At 43.6% G+C, this 25,280-nt stretch overlaps 1 protein-coding gene across 1 annotated transcript; it reads right to left on the reverse strand.

Moving 5' to 3' along the window:
- Window positions 1-28: 28 nt before the first annotated feature.
- Window positions 29-25,280, reverse strand: RNF149 (ring finger protein 149). The gene is made up of 7 exons (XM_040267702.1): window positions 24,694-25,280; window positions 13,175-13,425; window positions 12,285-12,353; window positions 8,473-8,555; window positions 6,127-6,223; window positions 2,658-2,856; window positions 29-363 (listed from the first exon to the last, which is right to left on the reverse strand). Exons 1-7 carry the CDS (start codon window positions 25,133-25,135, stop codon window positions 320-322), a joined length of 1,185 nt encoding a protein of 394 aa, XP_040123636.1. The 5' UTR covers window positions 25,136-25,280; the 3' UTR covers window positions 29-319.

Here is a 25,280-nt window from a genome sequence, read left to right on the forward strand (position 1 = left end):
ACTCCCATGACCGATTACTGAATATAATCACGCAACTCCATTTCAACTAGTCTAAAGTCAACGTGCTTAGGCTAGAACCATCCTTGAGAAGACAGAATCATCTTATGACACATTTCAATAGATAAATATATCACGACTAATCAAAAAGTCTCTTGAAAGAATAAAATATCTGAGCTCTTTGTATACCAAATTAGAACCTGAAAGGTAAAATAATGTACATTATTTTCACATATACAAACTATGCACTAAAGTAACAAAAATAAAATGTCCTTTAATTCGAGCCTAGGCTCTGTCCGTGACACGGTCCACAGGTCGCGCGCTAGCAGGTGGGTCCGTCACGTTGAGTGTCGCTCCTGCCTGTCTCTACAACAAAGCAACGGGAGCCAGTGTTAGTCGCTGGGCATATCCTGGGCTTTGGTTACATAAACACTGTTACATTTGGAGATCATCATTCATGAAACAAATTATAGAAAATTTTAAATAAAACTTACATGGAGAAACAGCAATCTATTCCAGACAGAGAGTTAAGAAAATATAAAAACACCTTCTTCATATACAGCATGAGAGGTTTTCTAGTCTAGTTAGCAAGCATGTGGTCAGCACCGTGCAACAGAAAAGATGCAGGCTGAGCTGGTGGGATTAACCAGAGTGTATTTCCAAACACGCAGCGATGGCATCACCACCCATGAGGACAGCAGCTACGTGCGTTTACTGGGCAATGTATATGACCCTACAAGCTAGAGACGTCTACATTATTACCCCCAACCTAGAGACTGGACATTGAGACCCGGAGAGGTTCAAACTGGCATTCGAGTCCAGTCGGATATTACTAGGAAAGGAGAACAGAATAATTTTGGTGCAGGTTTCTTTCAGGAATACAGTACCTCCTCAAAACTAGGAGAGCCAAGCACTGTGAGTTCACCAACAACCAGACCTGAGGTCAAGTGGGCCAGAGAGGAACCCACTGCTGCAGATACCTTCTCCAGGGAGTGGGCTGCCCTAATAACCCCCACCTTCATCTCCAGATGCTCCTGAGGGTCAAGAAAGTGTTAGCTTAGCTACTGGTGAAGTTACATTATACTCTGGAAGTCCTAAGGTCAGCTGGAAAGAATTAACTTTTTTCCAATGTAATATTTCTCAAATGACGCTGTTATGATGGTAAGCTAGAAATAATATTAACACATTAATTAATTGTCAAATTTACTGGTGAACAAATACTTAGAAATTCAGCTTAAGAATTTCACCTGTCCTGAAATATTTCAAGGGTAGTCAAGTAGTAGAGGAAACAAATTTCGTTTCCCTTCTGGAGACTGAAGGAAACAGCAAAAATTACAATGGGACGCATCTGGGCTCACTGCAATGGACCTGCTGAAAACAGGGCGGTTCATCCCCAGCAGGAGACCCAGCTAGAACTCCTGCCGATCCAGCTTTCCACTTCCTAACTCTCTGAAATTCATCCTCCCTTTTTCTTACACAACGCATCCTTTCTTCCTCTGGTCCTGCTTTAAAACTTCAGTTCTCATGTTTCTATCTTTGCCTCCCAGATTCTAAAAATGTACAAAAAAAAAAAAAAAGACAAACCGATTCAGTTTGAATATTACCAATCTGGAAAAATATGCTTCTTTTTCCAGGTTGGCAAATTCAAAATTAGAAGCATCAATTCTTCTCAGTTAATCTATAAATTAATTCAACTATAATAAAAATTTTCATGGGATTTTCTTATACATGGTAAACTGATTTTAAGATTAATCTTAAAAAAATGAAAAACAGCTCAGAAATTTTTAAAAATAAGAATAAAGGTGAGGAAATCTGCCTTGCCTTGTGAATATCAAAACATATTATTCACAAGTAATCATCACTAAACAACTGACAAGTCGTTAAATATTTGGGAAAAATAGTTGAGTTAAATCTTTTCTGAAGCTATGTGCATTAAAGATTTAAGCATAAAATACAAAACCACAACTGTTAGTAAAATATAAGTTAATAACCCCGAGAAGACTTTCCTAAGTTAGCATTCTATCAAAGGCAGAATCATGCAAAGTATGAGAAGGCTGGACAAGATAAAAAACAAAGCAAAGACCAAAGAGCTCTTAGAATCAATATGAAAAAGTTCGTTTTTCCATAGAAAAATCAATTAAGGATGAAATGGGCAACTCAGAAAAGAAATATAAATGACCAACAAATATGAAAAGAAGGTAGTTGCATCAGTAACTTTAAAAATGCAATTCGTTTTATTTTACCTACGAGGAGGACACAAGACAGCTAGGTGGTAAATATATACACTAAAGTTATTTCAGTGTTACTGATGATAAAAGCCCATCAGCAGGATGTGGCTTACAGAAACTATACTGAACCCAGAATGTACTAGTACACAGCTGCACAAAATCACATGTCTTGTCTACAGATACAGAGTTTCATACACTAAGAGGAAGAAACGGGTTACCTAAGGGCACATAAATGATATTCTCCTCCTCCTCACACACAGAAACAAAAAATCTGAGATATATTTATTGAAATGTTGAAACGGTATTGTATCTGTAGGGGTAAGATTATGGTTTTCATTTTTCCTTTATGTTTTTTCTGCACATTATGTGCTTTTTCACTTTCATTTAAGCACTAGTAACACCACTGTGTTTGCTAACCGGCCAGTGACTCACCCAGCAAGGCTGTGTTTTCACCTGCATCCTCCTTAAAGCCGGCGTCACAGGGCGGCACAGGGTCACTGGTGGAGGGCGACTCGGAGCTGCCGGTGTCACTTCTCTCACCGTCCGGTACCGAGAGACTCAGATCTGCAGCCGAGACACCCCCAGGGGGAGATTCTGGGGCAGTCACCTCCTGCACGTCCTCAACCTCGCCCTTGAGAGTTAGAGCAAAGGAAAACCTTTTCTCAGTAACACCATCAAGCTTATCTATCATCATCTGCTCATAATTCAAACAAACTATTTAAACACCAATATTGCAAAAAGCACACCAGTATCTTCTTAGCATCACCAGAAAGTGAGTTACTGCCAGTAAATAGCTTTTTATGGCCTAAATGCTTTTCCTCCAAAAACCCATTTTTCCCCTTGACACAAGCGATGCCAGCTTTTAAACTATGAATTGACAGAAAGTGAAGCTCTGTCACAAATGCATTTTCCTGACTTTCTGAGCAGCCTGACTGGCTGCTGACCACTGAGACCAGGGCCCTGAGCTTGAAAGACCGCCCTAACTGCTGCCAGTGGCCAGGGCTCAGGAGACAAGCAGGCTCCCGATCCTCATGGGGTGCAGATTGCCCCTGGTTCACTCAGAGAGCGCCGATTCTGCACAGGGTGTGTCTGCTCCCAGTGTGCCTCCACTTCCTCATGTGCTGCTTTAAAGAAGAAAATGAGATCAGGAAAGTGGGTACAGGAGACCCTACAAGCACCCCTGCATTTAGTTTCAAAACCTGGGGGCCATCCAGAAACCTTTTTTGGGTAACGCCAGAGTCAAAGCTGTGATGGACGAATCTGGTGGTAAAAGGCCTACTGGGGGTGGGTGGGTGTTCCTGTGAGCCTGGGCTGAGGCTGAACACCGCACAGCCTAGCTTCCTGCTCCACTCCTGGGGTCCTCAGGGCCAAAGGCACTGCTGCTCCCGCTGCCAGCTCCGCCTATGTTCTAGAACCTTCTCCCCACCCCTGGACACTGCGTGGCTCACTGCCTTCCCACAGGCACCCCCAGAGAAGACGCCTGCCACACCAACCAACAAGTCCTGCTGGGCTGCCGTCACACCCGCGCTCCCGCTCAGCCTGCCCTGATCTGTTTTTCCAGGTACCTGTCTGAGTACCTGCCAGGCTGAACTAGCTGCCCATCTCAGACACCACGTGGTCACTCGCCATTGACCTGTGATACACAGATCCATTATCACGCAGCTCAAATGTCCCTCCAGAAAGCCCTCCCTGAACGCTCCCATTGCTGCTGGCAGGGTCAAGGCCTCCCCTCTCTGTGTCCCACACTCTCCAAACAGGCCTCCTTGGCCAGCAGGGTGGGGTGCATGCCCGCCCCCCGCCAGTCCAGATGGCGGACTTCCTAGGAGCCAGTGAGCAGAAGGGTGGAGCCTTGTGCAGCTCTGTCTCTCCAGAGCCACGTCCAGACCCAGCACTGCACGCCCCTGATAAAGGCCGGCCCCAGAGCAAACACGACAGGGACAAGAGGCATGTCAAAGCGGTCACAGCTGCAAAGACAGGCACCACTCTAGAGTCTGTGAGGGCCAATGGCTGCTCTCACTGCGGTCATGTTCTCCCTGTGGAAATTAGAACTAGTCACCACACGAGAGGAGAGTGTAAAACTCTCTACAACTCAATGCAGGAGGGTCAACGGGTCTAAAGAAAAGGACCTATCTGTCAAAGGATTAAAAAAATAAATAAAGAAAGGCAAGACAATTTCTTAAGTGTGACTTCAAATTACTGTAAGTTTCTTCAAAACAGGAAACAAGCTTTCTGGGAACACATATTCTAGCCTTCTGAAACTAAAGTTCTGAAAGCAAGACAACGTGATGTAAAATGAGTCTTGATTTTTAACACATGAAATATACGTAGATGCATTTCCCAAAACAGTCTCAATGCTAAGGTCAACGGAATGCCTTTTCCACAAATGTTCAGAAATGAAAAGCAGGTCTAAAGTTACCAACTAATGAAGACAGCAACTCAAAAGGCGTTTCAGAGTGCATCTACAGAAGGAGGAGGAGGAGGAAAACTGCCAGGAAACCATCTGTTTAATCCCTGGCTCCCACTGTTTAAGACACGGTCCCAGCAGGGCTGGATGAGAGAGGAACGCGCCACAGCCACTAAGAATGCCCAGGACACCCGCCAAGCTGAGGGGAGCCGTCAGTTATCAAAAACAACAAGTCAATGAACATTAGAGATTCTAGAGCAGAGACACGTTTTCTAGACATCCAGGTGCGTAAGGTTCCAGTAACACAGTTCTGCCTCCCTCTCTGTGCATCCACAGTGAGGCCTCTACCTCTCACACTCAAACACTGTAATTCACAGAAAATCGCACAGGTTATTAAGATAGTGAGTGCATGGTCCTTTAGCTCTCTTTTAAAGATATGCTGAACTGGAAAATGAAAAATATTTTGAAGGGGGCCTGCAGCCTTGAGGGCTGATACAGTCACATAAATTCATTATCATAAAAAAAATTCTCTTTAGTAAATGCTGCAAAAACATTTTATGTTTAGCAACAAGAAAAATATTATCTGATATTTAAATTACTTCTCTCAAAGATCTCTGTTTCAAAACAATTTATATTTAACCAAGAGTATCTTGGGACAGTAATAGGTTATATTTAGACTCTAAAAGTATCACAATCTAAGAAAACCTGTTTTCCTTCTTTTGGGTAGGAGGCTAGTTAAGAGCCTGGACCCTGGAATTAAGCAAACTTACACCTGAAAGCTGATAACCCATCACATCACCTGTGACTTTAGGTGACCAACTTCTCCCTAAGCTCGTGTTTCCGGTTACTAAAGGTGGCTACTAAAACAGTGCTCCCGTCCCAGAGGGGCCAGGAGTCAATATTTTGATGCGCGTTAAGTCATTTAGATCACAGCTTCAATAACCTGCTCTTTCACTCCGCCCTCCCGGCTCTGTTCTCTGAGCGTGGCCCTGTGACCAGCTCAGTATGGCAAAGTGATGGAGCACGTTCGCTGCGGGAGGAATTTCCCCTGAGCTGTCTGACTCTGAAACCCAGGTATCGGGAGAGCTGCTGTCCAGAGGTGCTGGCTTTCACTTTCTTATATGTAAAATGTGCACCTGGCTCCTTGCAGGTCAGATGTTTTACAATAATTATTTCTATGACACTGATCAGCATCTACAAGACCCTGCAGAGTGTTACAACAGATCGCAAAAACACCACTCTAAGTACGAACTTTAAGCATACACCTAGTGTATTATTCGATAACCCTGTTAAGTTCATTGATTTTTGGGGAAAGTCTTAAGAATTTACTTTTGATATAGAGGAAATTTTCTTCAGGAACCAGAAGAACCCTAGAAGGAGCATCTGGTTCACTCCTCTTGCCTCTCTGGTCAGGAACAGAATCAAATCACTCAGGGAGAATGGGGGGCAGTGGGGTGGGGGGAGCAGAGATTGAATATAAACAAAAACGTAACAAACCCAATATCCCAGGGCTTTGATGACATCAAGTTTACACATTGGACACGTGCGGTGATCCAAAAGCCATGGGTCAATGCATATTCTATGAAAAATATGCCTAAAAAAATTAAGTACGTGTTAATGTCTTAAAATAATTGCTTATACCTTATAAAGGAAATAACACATCCTACCAACTCATCCTCTTGTTTACAAGTTAAATGCCGTCATATCAAAATTCCAGTGTATCCACTTACCCTGGGAGGTTATCTGTTCTACTTTCCAAAGTAAATGGAATTTGGCATTTAGAGGGAAACTCCCCCTTCACTGCACGAAAACAGCAAGGTTTATTTCTGTATCATGCTGGAATGTATTTTTACGTGCCTCTGTTAGCCTTTCAGGAATGAATGTGCCTAAGAAACTAAAGAGTTAACTAACAGTAACAAGCTAATAAAAAGCTGATAGTATCTTATGTAAAGTGACTCCAGTAGAAAGGCAGCAAAATATCAATCAGAATGTTAGAGTTTTCTGTGGGCTGCAAGTTAAAAAAACACTTAATGTATTTCTGTAGCATCCACATTTCTCTAGAATGAACACATTAGTTTCAGAATCAAAAAAAGAAATCACATATGAATTTTCTTCTTTTACTGAGGTCTTCATTGGCTCACTCCCCTTCTCGGGTGATGAGTCTGCAGTTTATCTGTGCTGCAGGTAAGCAGTTGTGGGGATCAGAACCACACCGATCAGGCTCAGATGCCAGCTGTGTGATCAGATGCTATGACTGTGAACTAGATCCTGAGGCCCCTCTGCACCTACCTCAAAGGCTGTTCTGAGCAGCCCACATACCACGTGGCTACTAGGGTAGTGGGCACTATAAATCCTCAGCAATTTTTCGTTATTATTACTCTCGTCACTGTCTAAAGACCTTTTCTCCAAAGGGAAACCTGTCAGCAGGTAAGGATGTAAGGTGGTCCAACCCAGCTTGTCTTGTGACCTATCTATCCATCCTTAAACTGAAACCGACCCACAGGAATAGTTTTGGGAAAAATAAATATGTTGGTTCCACTGGGAAATTAGTTGAAATAAATCACAGGAGAAAACTGGGGTGGGGTGGGGGCAGGGAACGAAAACCCCACGAAGGCGACGAGGATACATGCACATTCAGGAGACACTCGGCTGTTTATGATATGAGTGCAAGTCCCAGCTCGGCCATCAGGAGCATCTCCATTTCCTATAGCAGGAAACCTGGCTGCTCACTGTGTGGCGTACAAGTCACAAGGACCTGCCCTCAACCAGCCTAGAATAATAATTCTTTTCTATTTTAATAATGTTCTACAGGACCCCGTCCACTCAGCACCCAGCACACCAACCCACGTGAACTCCTGCAGATTCAAGTTCACTATCTTGATGCAGGGAAATTAATTTTGTTATTCTGATCCTCATTACTTCATGTCCTCCACAGAACTCCTGAGAACTTTATCTCCTATAAACTACTGGTATATACTCTGAACACTCACAAACATAAAGCGAGGCACAATTACATGCTAACTTGTGACCTGCTTCTCATCGGTGCGAAGCAGAATTTAAAATGACCAGCTTTAAAACACAGTCTCTGTACACCTTTCTGCTGACAGAGCAATTTTTAAAGAAAAGTTACCAAAGCATCTCATGATTAAAAAGGAAACATAAGTTTCTGTTGCTAAAAAAAAAACCGAGTTAAATAAAGGAGGAATATTTATTTCACACAACCCCAAAAAGAATCCAAACTCAGGGTGCAAATAACAGCAGAGCCTAATCTAAGAAAAAAAGGCATCTCCACAGAAAAATAACAGATAAAAATACATAACCAGGAAATGTCTTTAAGGATAACATTTCTAATAAATGTCTGGAAAATGTTCACTAGTTTAAAACATAAGAATTACAATATTTAAAAGCTAAAAAAAAAAATGATAATAATAGCAGAGCCTGAGCCAAGTCTGTTGACTGTCCCTGGCCCTCTCCCCCAGGGCCTTCACCTGGCCAGCTTCAGTTTCCTTTCTCCCAACATGGCAGACTTTCTCCATTGATAAATGTACAGTATAGACCCCCAAGACCTTCCTGAAGCCTCCTTGCCTATAAGATTAAAAGCCAATCTGCAAAAAAAGGAGACAGTAGGTCTTAATGGTCACCTAAAGTCTTCAAGCAAAACAGTCTTAAAGTAAAACAGTACAAGAGGACCTTGAAGACTTTGAGCTGCTTTTCTAAGAGGTGAGATGATTTCAAGATATCACCTGATAGTCAGATCTGCATATCCTGAAAGACACGTTAACTCTTTGGTCAGAAACCTGAAACTTGTGATTTTATAACATCCCAGGAAGTAAGAGAACGTACTTGCATGGCAGAATTCTGATAACGTCCCTTCCTTTAAAATTTTCAATACACACTGCACAACTTTCAGCATCGACATCAATCCCCTGTAAAAAAGAAGAGCAAAGAATTTGCTGTATCCTTAGCAAATAGTATGTGCTTCCTTGGTGGCTCAGACTGTAAAGAATCCCCCTGCCAATGCAGGAGACTTGGGTTTAACCCCTGGGTCTGGAAGATCCCCTGGAGGAGGAAATGGCAACCCACTCCAGTATTCTTGCCTGGGAAATCCCATGGACAGAGGAGCCTGGCGGGCTACAGTCCATGGTGTTGCAGGGTTGGACAGGACTGAGCAACTAACACTACTAAATAATACACTCTAGGTAAAACTCACTACAACAACAAAATCTAAACAAAAACAAAACTCACTATAACTCAACTAAAACGATGAATTCTAGTCTGCATTGGTACATCCTGAAATTATATACAGATAATTTCTACTTGGTATTTATCTTCACCACTATCAAGAGATTTTATTTTTTAAAAGAATTTTTCTAAAAAGGAAAAAATTTCATTGTCTACCTAATCAGATACGAACAATGTTTAAATAAGAAAGAAAGAAAAGTGAAGTCGCTCAGCTGTGTCTGACTCTTTGCGACCCCATGGACTGTAGCCTACCAGGCTCCTCCATCCATGCAATTTTCCAGGCAAGAGTACTGGAGTGGGTTGCCATTTCCTTCTCTCTTTAAATAAGGGGCTGTTCATTTTTATAAGTGACCATATTTTTAAGGGCTATAGAAGTGCAAATGCCTGCTTTATTACAATACATTTTTTTCAAATATAAAACTTACAAAGAGACTGAATAATAAGATATACATTTTCTGGAATCATTGGAAATATAATACAAAAGAGGTTTCATTTGAATATGCTAAAGAACAAAGTTATAACTTGTAGATGAGAAAATGCAAAGTTATAACCCACAGATGAGAAAATACAAATGAGACACTTTGGGACTACATATCTGAAAATATTCACCTCACTAGTGATAAAAGAACCACAAATTAAAATAAGTTACCTTTTTTTTAAGTCACTATGTCATGTCCAACCCTGCAACACCATGGACTGTAGCCCACCAGGCTTCTCTATCCATGGGATTTCCCAGGCAAGAATCCTGGAGTGGGCAGCCATTTCCTCCTCCAGGGCATCTTCCTGACCCAGGGATCAAACTCCCATCTCCTGCATTGGCAGATAGACTCTTTACCACTGGGAAGCTCGAGTTACTTTTTCGTACATCAAGTTAACAAAGGTAAAAAGAAACAAAAATTTCTGGGGAAGCAGTCTTGTGACACAATTTCAGCTTCGGAGAATCTGTGGGTCATGACCTTTCTGGGGGTGTCAGCTCATCCCACTTCCCTGGGTACCACCTAGATATGTCCATCTGGCTTCAGCCATCAACCAAAGTAATAAGCATGGCCAACCTGGTCACCTGACCCAAATCTGGCCAATGAATTTCTCTCCTCCAGGACTCTGGGATAGGGACTCAGTTACCAGTGTCTGTAGCTTCAGCAAGTTAATTTTATGGAACACAGCTTCACAGTCATCATGTAATTATTTAAAAGTATCTTTAAGCACATGGGTCACTTGTTAACAAGCAAGCAGTAAAAACTGATTTTATATGTGGATACTGCTATCAAAGATTGCACTAAAATTAACTTTGTCACTGAACTTAAAATTAGATGTTGCAACTAGACATTATCACCTTTTTTCACATGCCAAGAAAGAATGATGAAATCATTTTTACTTCCCTAATGGTCTGCAAGCTTATACGTTACTATGATTGAGTCCATAAGAAAAACTAGGAAACAACCAGTCTCCGGAACTCAACAAGATGTAGATTTAAGAAAAAACACAGTCTTTATTTGCACAAATTAAACATGTAAGATTGTCAGAAAATCCACCTATATACCTCATGGATCATTTATGGAGACTTTTTTTTAACCATTATTTCTGACAATAGTCTGTAGAAGCATATTTTCAAAATTGTTCTGTACAGGAAGAGGGTAATATCAATTGACTTATGTTCTCAAAGACTTCATACAGTAAATTACACATATGAATCTATGTCTTCTCATACTTAAGGACAGATTTCCTTCCAGAGAGTAGAACATACATTTCAAGAGGAACATAAAACTATACTTATCATGGAACTGCTAGCGGAATGCACAGCCTGTCTCAAGATACTTGCTGGGGACTCTCTCCCCCAGGGGGCGCTTCCCTGATGACTCAGCTGGTAAAGAATCTGCCTGCCAATGCAGGAGACTTAGGTTAGATCCCTGGGTTGGGAAGATCCCCTGGAAAAGGAAATGGCAACCCACTCCAGTATTCTTGCCTAGGAAATTCCATGGACAGAGATGCCTGGCGGGCTATAGTCCAGAGGGTTGCAAAGAGTTGGACATGACTGGACTGAGCAGGTATGCATGCACCCCACATACACACGCACTCTCTCTCTCCCCCCACTCCGCCAGGGACCCTCGTAATTTGTAAATCATATGTTAATCTTCCCATGAGATGGGATTTTTTTTTTCCCCACTTTTCCTTTTGAATACAGCCACATGGAGAGAAACCTGGACTCTGCACCAAGCCTGCAAATTCACTGTTACTACAATGTAAGGCATCCGGGAAAGAATGCAGCCAACAATATGATTCCTAGAGTATCCTAATGGTAAATATTCCACAGGAACCATCAATATCTGATCTCAAAGCTTTAAAATCAAAGGTCTGTAAATGTAATGAGTGTTATCCTGAAGGTTTAATCCTTTAAGTAGGTCACAAGAGGAGATGTGAACCCAAGGGCACTTGGGGATCAGAGGCTGCAGTGTCGGTGGGGATCAGGTCTCAACAACTTATGGAGGAAAAGAAGAAAACCCAAATGATGGAACCCCCCCATAGCTATGTAGCCTCACATTTCATAGCACTGAAAATGGACCATTAAAAGAGTAACTATTCCTGCATTAGCAACTGTTTTCCTTGTAAGGAACCTACCCTCTAAGAACATGAGGTTCTGAAACTTAGGATTTATTATAAACATGCTTCTGAACTCTGCTATGAGTTTGGCCTTTTAGAGACTTCCCTATTGGTCTAGCAATTATGACTCAACATCTTTTCTCCTCTTCTCCATAAATCCCAGTCTTTTCTCCCTGTAATTAAGGGAGTCGGAGAGAATGTACAGAGCATAACATTTAACAGAGGTGGATTTAAGCCTCAGGGTCTCTGGCAGAGAGACTGGAGCTTCTTTGGAGTCACCTGTGTCTGACTGCACCATCCAGTCTGGCAGCAAGTAACTAGTATCGCCACCTGAGCATCTGACATGCAGCCAGGGTGACTGAGGAGCTGAGTTTTCAGTTTAATTTAGTTCATTTAAATTCAGAGAGCTGTATGTGGCTAGGGGTACCTTCCTGGGCAGCACAGGGATAGATGGCTCTTCACATACACTGGAGTGTTTCAGTCAACTCTTCTTTAAAATAAACACATATGTCAAAATTAACAAACTAGCCAAAACTCCATGATCAACACTGTTAGCTAAGACATACAAATGGGTTGGTATTTTATATATATATATTTTAAGATTAAAAAAAATGCAGACCATTTTTAAAGTCTTTATTGAATTTGTTACAATTTGTTCTGTTCTATGTTTTGGTTTTCTGGCTGAGAAGTATGTGAGAACTTAGCTACCCGACCAAGGGGATCTAACCCGCGTCCCCTGCATTGGAAAGCAAAGTCTTAGGGAAGTCCCCAGATTCATACTATAAACAAACAAAAAACAATCATGAAAACATTACCTTTTCTCCATGCTTTACAGTATGAAGAGGAAGCTGCCCAATAACTTTCTTTGTCTCTTTTCTATGGCTCTTAGGGAAGAAACACATTTTTATTATTATTGAAATGTTTAAGTCACTACTTTAAAAATTCATATAGTGTAAGCAAGCTATGGAAAAAAAGTCATAAAAAGCAAAAATTTAGTGATTACAATGAAATAATTTAAAAAACAACAACAACAAAACTACCATTTAAGTCCTAGCGTACAGAAAGGTCATGTGTAACCTAGGAGCTGTTTGATCAAGAATACTTATTTTCAGTTCCATGCCTGAAAAAGAAACCAATCTTATGTTTGATTATTGGTAAGAAAGTAGTCAGCTGAGGACGGGGCTCCATACACTCATATGTGAAGGCCCCTAAAAGGACAGAGGCTTCCTGGTCAGAGGCAGAAGATGACCCAGCAATGACCATCTGCTGCCTGAGCAGCCAGGAAGGGTGGTTCTCAAGACAACAGGTGAGTGTGGGACCCACAGGGCCCTGCTCTGCTGCTACTGAGGCAGCACCCCCGCAAACAGATGGTTCTGAATGCAGCCCCACTGTGGAGACAGGCAGGGCCAGTTCTCTTCTAAAGCACAGCCATGTCCCCCCAACTCCATGCCTTTTTGTCACCCCTTTATGTCTGGAAAGGAGAGAGGATCTTTGCAGGAGTGAGAGATGACCTGATTTCCTACAGCACATAAAGTTGAATATATTTTAACTTCAAACTTATTTTAAAAATACTCCCACACATCAATGACTTAAATATTATAAATGATAATGAAATTAAAGGTATTGTCTAATAGTTTCAAAAAGAATACACAGAAAATATTTACAGATGATCTTTAAAAAAGCAAAGTTAAAGAGAGACCGTTACCTGACTTCCGAACTGTGAGCCGGTGTATAGGAAGCGCTGTATATAGTAAAATATTAGCCAGGCCAACGAGATAATCATCATGGTGATGAAGGCAATGGCCACAAACACCACGGACTGACCGCTGATGAACTCCTGGACGTGCCGGGTGCCCACCCCGATGGTAACGGTGACCGGAATGTCCTTTTGCACAAGTTCCACAATTTCTCTTCCTTTTGGGTAACTAACCATAATGACCACTATGTTTCCTGTTCCTTAATAAAGAACAAAGCAATCAACGAAACACAAAATAAGATACGGAGAAAGAAAGGTTCCATGCACATGTGACTGAAAACTGTGATAAAATGGACACAAACCCCAGTTATCAACATGGGTGGCCAAGGAGAACACAGACTGATTATATAAGAAGCAGAATAAATCACTAAGAAATACCCCCTCGAAAGCAAGAGCCCCCCCACGCCCCCCATTCAGTTTCATGAGAATTCTACTCTCAGATCTTTAAAGAGTAACATATATAAGTGTTCCACAGCAGATTTTATAAAAAAAGAAGTGTTAAAGTTTTTTCTAGCATAATTAAACCAAACATGGTAAAAAAAAAACAACACAAGTACCGATTTCACTTATAAATATTAATACAAATGCCTGAACATACCCATTCAGGGAAGCAATCTGAGAATTCCTACTCTGTTCAATATTATTTCATGTTGTTCTGAATGCATGACCAAACAGGACAAAAAAGTAAGAGAAATAAAAAAGAAGGGCTATAAAGGCCAATTTTACATGAATCTCTCTATAAATTGGGCTTCCCTGGTGGCTCAGATGGTAAAAAATCTGCCTGCAGTATGGGAGACCTAGGTTTGATCCCTGGGTCAGGAATATCCCCTGGAGAAGGAATGGCAACCCACTCTAGTATTCTTGCCTAGGAAATCCCAGGGACAGGAGAGCCTGGCGGGTTACAGTCAATGAGGGTCACAAAGAGCTGGATATGACTGAGCAACTAACACTTTCACTTTTCATCTATAAGTTAATCTTTAGAATTATCAATGGGATTTTAAAAACCCTAAAAATTCTGCTTCTAATGTTCACTTAGGGGAAAAATAATCAAGATTAGGAAAACTTTGTAATCAATAAAACTTGAACTAGCCTTTATAGTCAAAATAATTAAAACAGTACAGTAGTAGCATAAGACAGCCCAGAAATTAGACCCCAAAACATAAAAGAATTCAGTAAATGACAGAAGTGGATTCCAAATCAAAGGGGTAAAATGGACTATGGTTAAAAAAAAAAAAAAGTATGGGTGCAACTGAGTACCATCTAAGGATAAAAAAGATGACTCCTTTTTTTACAACTTAAAGCCAAAATTAAATTCTAAAAAAATCCAAGATGTAAATATATAAAAAAGAAAAAAACTGAGAAGAGCCAGAAGAAACATGGACATTAAAAAATAAATAATATTGAAGAAAAACCTTTCCAAATGTGAAAAATCCTCTCAGAACTTCTTTAAAAAAAAAAGACTTGAGCAACTAACCAATTATATAAAAGTAAAAATTGTCTGTTCTGACTAAAAGAAAGCAAAATCAAGGACTCAAGATCAAAAGAGCAAATGGCTAGCAGGGGGGGAAATACATGTAACATAACAAAGATAAAAAGTAATTTCCTATAAGAAAAAGAGCAACAGAAAGACAAAGAAAATGAAGTGTGCTTGAAGAAAACACAAATGGGTTTTGTTTTTGAAAAGGCAATTTTAGTGAGATATAATTCACATGCTATAAAATTCACTCTTTTAAACAAGTGTACAATTCAATGTTTTTGTTGTGCAGTTGCTAAGTCATATCTGACTCTGCAACCCCATGGACTGCAGCAAGCCAGGCCTCCCTGTCCATCACCATCTCCTGGAATTTGCTCAAACTCATGTCCATTGAGTCAGTGATGCCATCTAACCATCTCATCCTCTGTCACCCCCTTCTCTTCTTGCCTTCAATTTTTCCCAGCATCAGGGTCTTTTCCAATGAATTGGCTCTTCACATCAGGTGGCCAAAGTTTTGCAGCTTCAGCATCAGTCCTCCCAATGAATATTCTGGGTTGATTTCTTTTAGGATTGACTGGTTTGACCTCTTTGCGGTCCAAAGGACTCTCAAGGGTCTTTTCCAGCACAATTCTAAAGCATCAATTCTTCGGCGCTCAGTGTTCTTTACAGTCCAACTCTCACATCATACATGACCACTGGAAAAAACCATAGCTTTGCCTAGACAAATCTTTGCCAGCAAAGTGATGTCTCTGCTTTTTAATACTCTGTCTAGGTTTTGTCATAGCTTTCCTTCCAAGGAGCAGATGTCTTTTAATTTCACCACTGTAGTTACCATCTGTGGTGATTTTGGAGCCCAAGAAAAGAAAATCTGCCACTGTTTCCACTTTATCCCCTTCTATTTGCGACAAGGTGATGGGACCAGATGCCATGATATTAGATTTTTGAATGATGAGTTTTAAGCCAGTTTTTCTCTCTCCTTTTTGACCTTAATCAAGAGGCTCTTTGGTCCTCTTCTCTTTCTGCCATTAGAGTATCATCTGCATACCTGAGGTTACTGATACTTCTTCTGGCAATCCTAAATCCAGCTTGTGATTCATCCGGCCTGACATTTTGCATGATGTACTCTGCATACAAGTTAAATTAGCAGAGTGACAAAGTACAGCCTTGATGTGTTCTTTTTCCAGCCCATTCCTCCCTGTCTGGTTCTAACTGTTGTTTCTTGACCTGCATACGTGTTTCTCAAGAGACAGGCATGGTGGTCTGGCACTTCCATATCTTTCAGAATTTTCCAGTTTGTTGTGATCCACACAGTCAAAAGCTTTAGTGTAGTCAATGAAGCAGAAACAGGCGATTTTCTGGAACTCCCTATCCCCCTGCATTGGAAGGTGAACTCTTAACCACTGGACCACCAGGGAAGTCCCTTTTCTAAGTTTTTGCTATCACAATTTAAATGTCCATCAACAAGAAAACCATTACATAAATTATAGTATGTGTACAGACTGAGGCAGCAGCTCTGTTAATATTGATGGCAGTCAAGACAGAGGAGGAAAAAAAAAGCATCATGTTAAAAAAAACTGTGTGGACAAGAGGTCTACATGGTCATATCAATACAGAACACCCCTGAAGGTCACACAAATACAGAGTGCCACCTACCCTGGCGGAGGTGGTGGGGTAGAGTTGGACATAGTAAAAATTCTCTGCCCTGTGTAAGTATCACCCATTCAAAAACTAACCTAAAAAAATACATTTAAAGACTGTTCTCCAGCATTACACTGAAACCACATTCTAACACTATTTTATTGTGGGGAGAAATTTAATTCGTAGTAAATCCGCTGTGGCCCTCGGCCATGGGGATTTAGTTACTGAAACCTCAGAAGAGCAACCTTCTAAGGTGGCTCCTGTCAAGCCGATGCTGTGACCCAGCCCTAAAAGTGTCACTGGGCAAGTGCCATGGCTGCCTGAGTGCTCGCACAATCCTCTACGTCATCCCTGGGGAGGCTCAACAAGGAGCAAGGCATTTCCTGCCTTCAGGGAAATAAGCAGCTAGTAGCTGACAAAGACAAATACAGAAACAATTAGGAGAACTATACCATGTATGATTAGGGGTGCCCTGTAAGCTGAAGACCCTTTTCATAAATTAAAAAAGTTTCCTTTAATGGAAAATGTCAAACACATACTTAAGCAGAAAGGACAGGACAGTGAACCCCACGGACCTGTCTCCACGTTTACACAAAAAACAAAACGTTTCTATGCTATGGTTACAGGTACAATTTCTGTACTCAAAGAACAATCTTTGGTTGTTAATGCAGAAACCAACTCTCAAGCCTTTTCACATTTGTGTCTTCACTCGAGGCAGAAAGAGGTGAGTGATCGTTTTACAGACCAGGGCTGAGACATCTTCAAGAGAATTGCTCAATGTGACTCAGCACCTGGAAGAGCCAGTTCCAGGGCCTGAAGACCCGTCTCCTCCGCGCGCGCCTCCGCCTTTCCCCCTGTGAGTGGGGGGTCGGGGAGGGGAGGGGGAACACAGGCTTCGGGACCACCAGACCTGGCTCCAACCTGCCCCTGACAATTCATGTCTGGGTCCTCTGAGACTATTTCTTCAGCTGTACAATGGGAATGACAATTTTTCTATTTGGACTGTTGATTATTGAATGATAATGTGGAACAAGGAAAAGCTGCGGAAATGAGGTGATCATATTTTCTGGGATGGGAAGGAACTTTCCCCTGGGCAGGGAGTGCATCTTGATGGACAGGAAGAGTTTATCAAGCAAAAAGAAGGGAGGTTTTCTAGGTGGTGTACCATCATAAAAGCGTATTTGCATTGGTGACTGGTCTGGTTTGCTTAGTGACTCAATATACATAAAGGTATCCTGTTTATCTCACTAACTCCAGTGCCTCAGGCAGCTTGCACATAGTAAGCGTTTAATAAATATTTGTTGCCTAAATGAGTGAGAGATGGCGGATGGGCTGAGAACACCTGAAACTTCAAGAGAGGGGCTGCAGAAACGCTCTGGTTATCAGAAGCACACCCGGAACGGAAATACCTCCAGTGTCGGTCTCAAGTTTTCCCCTAAAAAACTCCTAGTTCACTGAGTTACAAGAGATCATTAAGAAGTAATAATACTGTGCCCGGGCTGAGGGCTAACATTTGCCACACTCTAAGTACAGAGAGCCCCTTGGACAGCAAGGAGATCAAACCAGTCCATCCTACAGGAAATCAGTCCTGAATATTCACTGGAATGACTGATGCTGAAGCTAAAGCTCCAATACTTTGGCCACCTGATGCGAAGCGCCGACTCATTGGAAAAAGACCCTGATGCTGGGAAAGACTGAGAGCAGGAGCACAAGAGGGTGATACAGAATGAGATGGTTGGATGGCATCACCGACTCAACGGACATGAGTTTGCAAAAACTCTGGGAGATAGTGGAGGACAGAGAAGCTTGGCATGTTGCAGTCCATGGGGTGGCCAAGAGTCGGACATGATTTAGCCACTGAACTATTTTAGCAGCAAGACTGCCTCTGTGAACTACTCTATTTTTTATTTTTTTTTAATTTAAATTTATTTATTTATTTATTTTTAATTTTTACTTTACAATTCTGTATTGGTTTTGGCATAGTATTTTTTAAATATTTACTTAACATTTATTTATTTGGCTGCACCGAGTCTTCATTGCAGCATGTGGGATCTAGTTTCCTGACCAGGGATTGAACCAGGGCCTCCTGCACTGGAAGTGATGAGTCTTAGCCACTGGACCATCAGGGAAGTCCCTTCAGGAACTACTTTAAATCATGAAACTCAGAATGAAGACTTCTATCCCATGCCTGGCTTTTCTGGGACGTGCAGGGGGATGAATGGAGGCAGGGCAGCTGAGCTTAGGGTCACTGGGTGCAGGGGCCCCGGGGGTGCCTAGCACAGGGCCCTGTCTGGCTCTGCCCTGTCCTCCTATCACTGCCTCCCTGGGCCAGTCTTAGAGCCCGGGTGGCTTGAGAGAGCAAGTCACAGCTGATTTCCAAACCAAATAGCTGAATTTCCTCACAGAAGGCAAAGACGCTCAAAGTCTTGGGACAGGGGAAGAAAAAACCCTTTGAATGTTTTTCTTCCCCAAGCCTCGTGTTGCTACCAATCACCAAAAAAGGTCGTTATATGCAATGCCCGCGCCTCCCTGCAAACAACCGCCAGTCACTAACTCCTGGAAGGCAGTTTGTTGTATTTCTAACTTAGATGTAACTCAAGGTCTTGCATAAAGTACATGACCATAAGCCTTCTTGAAAAATAATAGTTCCTCTTACTACCTTGTCAAAAACAAACAAAATATGTTAAAAAAAAAAAAAACTGTTTTGGTCTACAGCTTCAAAATTCTGCATGGTCATATGAGTCTAGTGTACCACTTCTCCTCCCTAGGAAACTATTTAAAGTAGATTTCAACATTCTCTTGAAGGAGACGGGAACTACTAAAATATTTAAAGTGGCGGATTAGATTTCTGGTCTAGAAAACTGATGCAGGCAGCGAGAATTGCATTTTATTCCTTTGCTGTTCACCTGAAACCATCACAACATTGTTAAAGGTATTTGTATACCCCAATACAAAATAAAAAGTTTACAAACATAAAAATAAATAGCTTCCTTTGGAAGGAAAAATACATCAAAGATATCCAATGGTGAGAGGTTATTAGTATAATTTTACTTTAATATGCCTAAACATAAAAACTGGTATGCTTTCATAACTGTAAACTTAACAATTTGTAAATGTATGTAAATATGACTATAAAACTATTAAAAGTAAGAAATTTTTAAAAATGCACGTAAAAGATCCAGCATGAGAATCCCATGACCTTTTAGGTTTTCTTTTTTTCCAATAACGTCCACAGTCTCTCCATCCTGTACCCAACATGGAAAAATTAAGATTCAGCACAGGTTCAACCTTGGTTTCCAGCATCCCACACCTCTGTGTATACGATACAGTAATGCCTCTTAAGTACACTGGTTTTTATTCACCTGCTATAGAATGTCTTGGGCTTCCCAGGTGGTGCTAGTGGTCAAGAACCTGTCTGCCAACGCAGGAGACATAAGAGATGTGTGTTCAATCCCTGGGTCGGGAAGATCCCCAGAAGGAGGCCAGAGCAACCCACTCCAGTCTTCTTGCCTGGAGAACCCCATGGACAGAGGAGCCTGTCGGGCTACAGTCCACAGGGTCACAGAGTCAGATACGACTGAAGCAACTTGGCACGCACACACACACACATAACGTCTTGGTGAGTCCCTCCTCCTCACTAGACAAGGACTACTGTTCTTAGTTTTTGTAGCTCCAGCATCATACGCGATGACCCAAGAGAATGGTTTCTGTATGAATGAGTCAACCTGAAAAACTGGTTTCTCTTCTGGTGTTATCCTTGAACTGACCCAAGGTGAGGAGAATATCAGAGACTCCCTTTGCAGGGGAAATAGTACATGGAATATGAATGGAATGGAAATGTCTCCAGAACGTGAGCTATCACGCAAAACACAAATGTCTTTATGGTTGGCTGGGATGAGGGATGAGGACTCAGAAATACATGCAGCTCTCGTCTCGGAGTTTCACGTTTTGTTTTGGAGAAATCCGGCGTGCCCAAGAATCTTTCGGGTCTGTCGAGCACCGCACTCAACAATCTGCACCACTTCATCTCAGGCCTTCAGTCTCGGCCACTGTCGTCGCCCAAAAGGTCCTACAGCCCCGCACACAGCCCCCAGACCACAGTCACCCAGAAACCTTCAACTGGAGCTGCCCTTCAAGACGCCGTCTGCCTGCTCTCTGGGAACAGGCTGAGTTAATCCCACCTGCTATGAGGCTGTAGGGCGCCATCTCTCCCCAGGGCACCAAAATACAAGCTAAACTCAAATCTAAATGTTTAGCTCATTTGTGAGAGCAAAGCATTCAAGGTCACTGAGCACCACTCACTCATAAAAGACCATTTCCCACGCTCTGCAAACACAGAGTGTACATCTCTCTTAAGCTAAGGGACTTCTTATCATATGTCATCTCCCCTTCCCCAAACACACCTTTCAGCCCTGCCAACACCTGGCCTCAGTAAACTGCTGACACAAGCAAAGTGCCAGTCTAAACAGCCACTCAAGACGTCAGCTGGAGGATCGGCCTGTAATTAACTAGCAGTCACCACATCAAGGCCAATCCTCTCTAAAAGCTTTCGTTTCAATGGCTTGACATATCAATTTTTCTCTTCTTGGTCAAAACAGCCTCTAATCACCTTTGCAAGACCTACATTGGATGCCCCTCCTTTCTGCTTTCTAAGCACGTGGGCATATAACTCTGTTGAGGGCTCAATCATATGGCCTGGAAAGGTCTGTTTATCACTCCACTAAGCTGTGAACTCCTCAAAGGCTGATTACGTGTCTCAGGCATTTCTACCCACAAGCAGGTGCTATATTTGGCCCAGACTGGCCACTCTCTATTCATCTGTCAAAGGAAAGAGAACCAACCTTGGGCATTACAGTCACAGTCCTTACAGTCAGGGCTGTTACAGTCCTGATAGAATATTGTCTTAAAGTCACAACTTACTTTCGAGCCACAGTAAAATACTGACTTAAGTCCACAACATCTTGTACTGGATTTTAGCAGTCAAGCAACAGGGTTTAAGAAAAACTGCTGACAGGCTTCCCTGGTAGCTCAGTGGTAAAGAATCGGCCTGACAATGCAGGAGACATGGGTTCAATCCCTGATCTAGGAAGATCCCACGTGCCAAGAAGCAACTAATTTAAGCCCCTGCCCCACAACTACTGAGCCTGTGTCTAGAGGCTGAGCCCAGGAGCAGCAACTACTTAAGTCCGCGCCCTAAAGCCCGTGCTCTGCAAAAGTGTGTGTGCATGGAAAGTCGCTTCAGTCGTGTCCAACTCTTAGAGACCCCATGGGCTGCAGCCCGCCAGGCTCCTCTGTCCATGGGATTCTCCAGGCAGGAACACTGCAGTGGGTTGCCATTTCCTCCCCCAGGGGATCTTCCCGACCCAGGGACCAAACCTGAGTCTCTTACATCTCCTGCTTTGGCAGGTAGGTTCTTTACCACTAGCGTCACTTGGGAAGCCCCCACAGTGAGAAACCTGCAGCTAGAGAGTAGTCCCCGTTTGACACAACTAGAGGAAAGCCCACACAGCAGTGAAGAACCGGCACAGGCAGAAAAAAGAAAAAAGAAAAACTGGTGAAACTCCAAGACTTGGGAGGAGATCATCACAATCGGAGTTCAGTAGCAGCCACCTGACCTATGTACACAGACTCCTAGTATCACACAGGAACACTGAGAACCGCGGATCAGTGGTTTTTACTGGCTCCAACCACATTCTGACAAAATAGGGAAACCTAAAGTCTGAGCTGCTGTCAAGGTTCTGTGTAAAAAATTCAAGTCTGTCAAAGCCAGCTCCTCTTCTGACTTAATTCCATTCACTCCATTCTTAATTCCAATCCATTCTCAAGAAGACATGACACAGTTGTACCCTTGTCCCCGGTGGGACCCAGTTCTCAGAATGGAAGGGACCTTCTTTTCCATTTCTAGTCACCAACACAGCACAGGCCCTTATATTTCTGCTTGGACTAGTCAACAGACTAAGTGGATTTCAGCTTTTCCTCTATGTAACCCACTGGTCTCACTGTTACCAAATTCGTCTCTTTTAAGTCAGCAGTTCAAATCTGGGATGTTATTGTCATCCTCTCTGCCCCTGGACATTTGGCAATATCTGGAGACATTTTCGGCTGTCACAACTGGAATCCTGTGGATACAGGCCAAGACAGGCCCCTGCAATAAAGAATGATCTGGCCATAGATTGCCTTGCTCCTGGGGGCCAGTCATTTCAATTCTTTCAGTCTCCTCATCCGTAAAATGGGGTTAAAGCACCCACCTCAAAGGGCTGTAGGCAAAGAACTGACTCTGCACTGGGAACTGTCACACATTAAAAAAAAAAAAACTGCTAAAATTGTTACTTTTGTCTCTTTCCTCAAACAGAATTAATTTTACACTGAAAACAGACTAAAATGGACACCGAGAATGGTAACAGAGGCTTGCACAAAAATTTAAAATGAGCATCAATGAGGGGCTTTCTGAGCCCGGATAAATTATATGTCCGTAAGATAAGCAAGCAAGATTGCTGAACCATGGTTAGAAAAGTGCGATTAGCCTGGAAGGATGTTAGTGTCATTACCAAAAAATGCAGTAGACACATTTAGAAAATTGTGGATGGAAAAGAACTGCCATGGAAAAGAGAAAGCCCACAGGAAGCTGCAGACTCAGATGTGAAGGCAAGGACCCAGCATCAGACAATCCTGGCACACTGCCCTCTCTTCTCCGACAGAACCCTGTCCACAGGATGCGTCTGGAATGCTGTGTGAACTCTGACAGCACTTCTCATGAGAGTTTTGCAGAAACAGGGACTTGGGTACAACAACAACTGGCATAGCTGCACCAACGGTGCTGCCTTGCCTTGCTCAATGTCACCGCATGGACATCTGCTCCCATTTCCTCCCCAAACCCACTTCCTCTCTGTCGCAATTGAGGAATTTCCCCCTCTTCTATTAGAGGTCAATCGCTCCGAGAATCCTGGACATAGCCACCATCCTTCCCAAAGACCTGACTCTTGCAGTTACCTCTTCTCTGCCATTCAGCTTCAACATGCCTCACTCACTATGCCCTTCATCCCACCTCTCCCCAGTTTCTACCCATTTCTCAGCACCTCCCCAGCCCTCACCATCAACCGTCTTGAAAGCATCATTCTAACAGTCTCACTTCCCCACCTCTGAACTGACTTCCGTTCCATCACTCTGCTAAAACAGGCCAAGTCCAAAGTCACCCTTCTGTCTTCATTTTACAGGTATTCTGAACCTGCATTCCAGAAGCCAAAACAGAATAAAAGTCAAAAAGCACAGGGCGAAAAAGAATGTCTGCCTTGCAGCAGCAGAAACTTTATAAAGATTTTGATCCCAGGAAGTTCAGAATGAGTCTGACCTTAGAAGGCCGTCAGACTCTCTTATCAGTCAAATAGTACTTGGAATTTCAGTTCTGAGAATGATGCATGCCTGTGTGCTAAACTGCTTCAGTCGTGTCCGACTCTTTGTGACCTTATGGGCTGTAGTCCACCAGGCTTGTCCACGAGATTCTGCAGGCAAGAATACTGGAGTGGTTTGCCTGGGCCCTACTCCAGGGGATCTTCCTGACCTAGGGACTGAACCTGAGTCTCCTGCCTTGCAGGAGGATTTTTTTTTACTGCTGAGCCACCCAGGAAGCCCTTTCTGAGAATAAGAACCCTTGCAAAATAAACCTTTCAAACTCTTAAGTGCTTGAAGATGTAACCTGTTGCCTCGGAAAACTGCCTGTGGGAAGGGTTGCCTAGCTAAGAACAAAATCTTTCTCTGCATGATCACTTTAAAATTTTTCATCTAAACTCCACTCAAGGAATCTGACAATGGAGCCAGTATTTCAACCTTCTATTTAGCAAATGAGAAAACATACTCAACTTAAGGCCAGGTTTTCGGACTCAGTTAAATACAGACTGTCTCACTTTAAAGTTTAGAATATAGTGTCACCGAGCCACCGCGTTACATGGTGAAGGGACTGCCAGACCCTGCAAAGCCCTGGAAAAGAGCCTCCACTCCAGCCGCATCTGACTTTGGGAAACAATGAACGGCAAGGGACTCCTGATTAGAGAGACTTTCCGCCTGTGAGAACCAGAATCCTCCTTATGCGGGTTTTAAAGTCTTCCGTTCTCCCCACCGCCCTCCTTCCCACACAGGACACCTTTCACCTCAACGACCCGGGGAGAAGATGTAATTCTGTCCGGAGGCTCGCCTCCCTCCTTAGAGCACCGGGGGTCACACCGAGCCAAGCCGGCGCTACCCTCGCAGGTCCCGACGTCCGGAGCCCATCACCGCCGCCCCTCGGGGTCCCGGCAGAGGATCTCGCGGCCGGTTGGGACCCGGGCGCACGGCCGCCCCGCCCCGCCCGTCGGCGGCTTACCCGCGTGGGACATGGGCGCGGTGAGGTTGCCGTGGCGCTCCTCGTTGTACAGGACCACCGCCGAGGCGTTCCTCCGTGCCGCCGCCAACACCTTCTCCTTGAAGGTGCAGCCCCCGCGCGCCACCAGCGCGACCCAGGGCGCGGCGCCCCGGCCGCCTGGCACGAGGAAGCGAGTGCCGGCCTCGCAACCCTCGGGGTCGCGGTCCTCCGCGCGCGGGACGCCCACCAGGCCCCGCGCGCCCTCCTTGGGCGAGCTGTCGCCGAAGCGGCCGCTCTCCGAGACGCTCCTCACGCTCCGGTTGGTCTGCGGGTCCACGTACTCGGTGCTCACCACAGCCGAGAACCACTCGAGAGCCCGGCCCCGGGCCCCGGGAGCGCACAGGGCCAGCGCCAGCAGCGCCAGGGCGCCGCGGGCCTCGGGCCGCCGCCGCCGCCACGCCATGGACGCGCCGCCGGGCAGACCACAGGGGACCGGCCGGGAGCCGGGCGACTCCCGGCAGCGGCCGGAGGGCGCGCGCCGACGAGGCCGCCGAAGAGAGCGGAGAAGCGAAGTCTCGTTGCCCAGCCGGGGAAGAACCAGTCCTGTC

Source organism: Oryx dammah, unplaced genomic scaffold (genome assembly GCF_014754425.2).
Source record: "Oryx dammah isolate SB20612 unplaced genomic scaffold, SCBI_Odam_1.1 HiC_scaffold_25, whole genome shotgun sequence".
NCBI lineage: Eukaryota > Metazoa > Chordata > Mammalia > Artiodactyla > Bovidae > Oryx > Oryx dammah.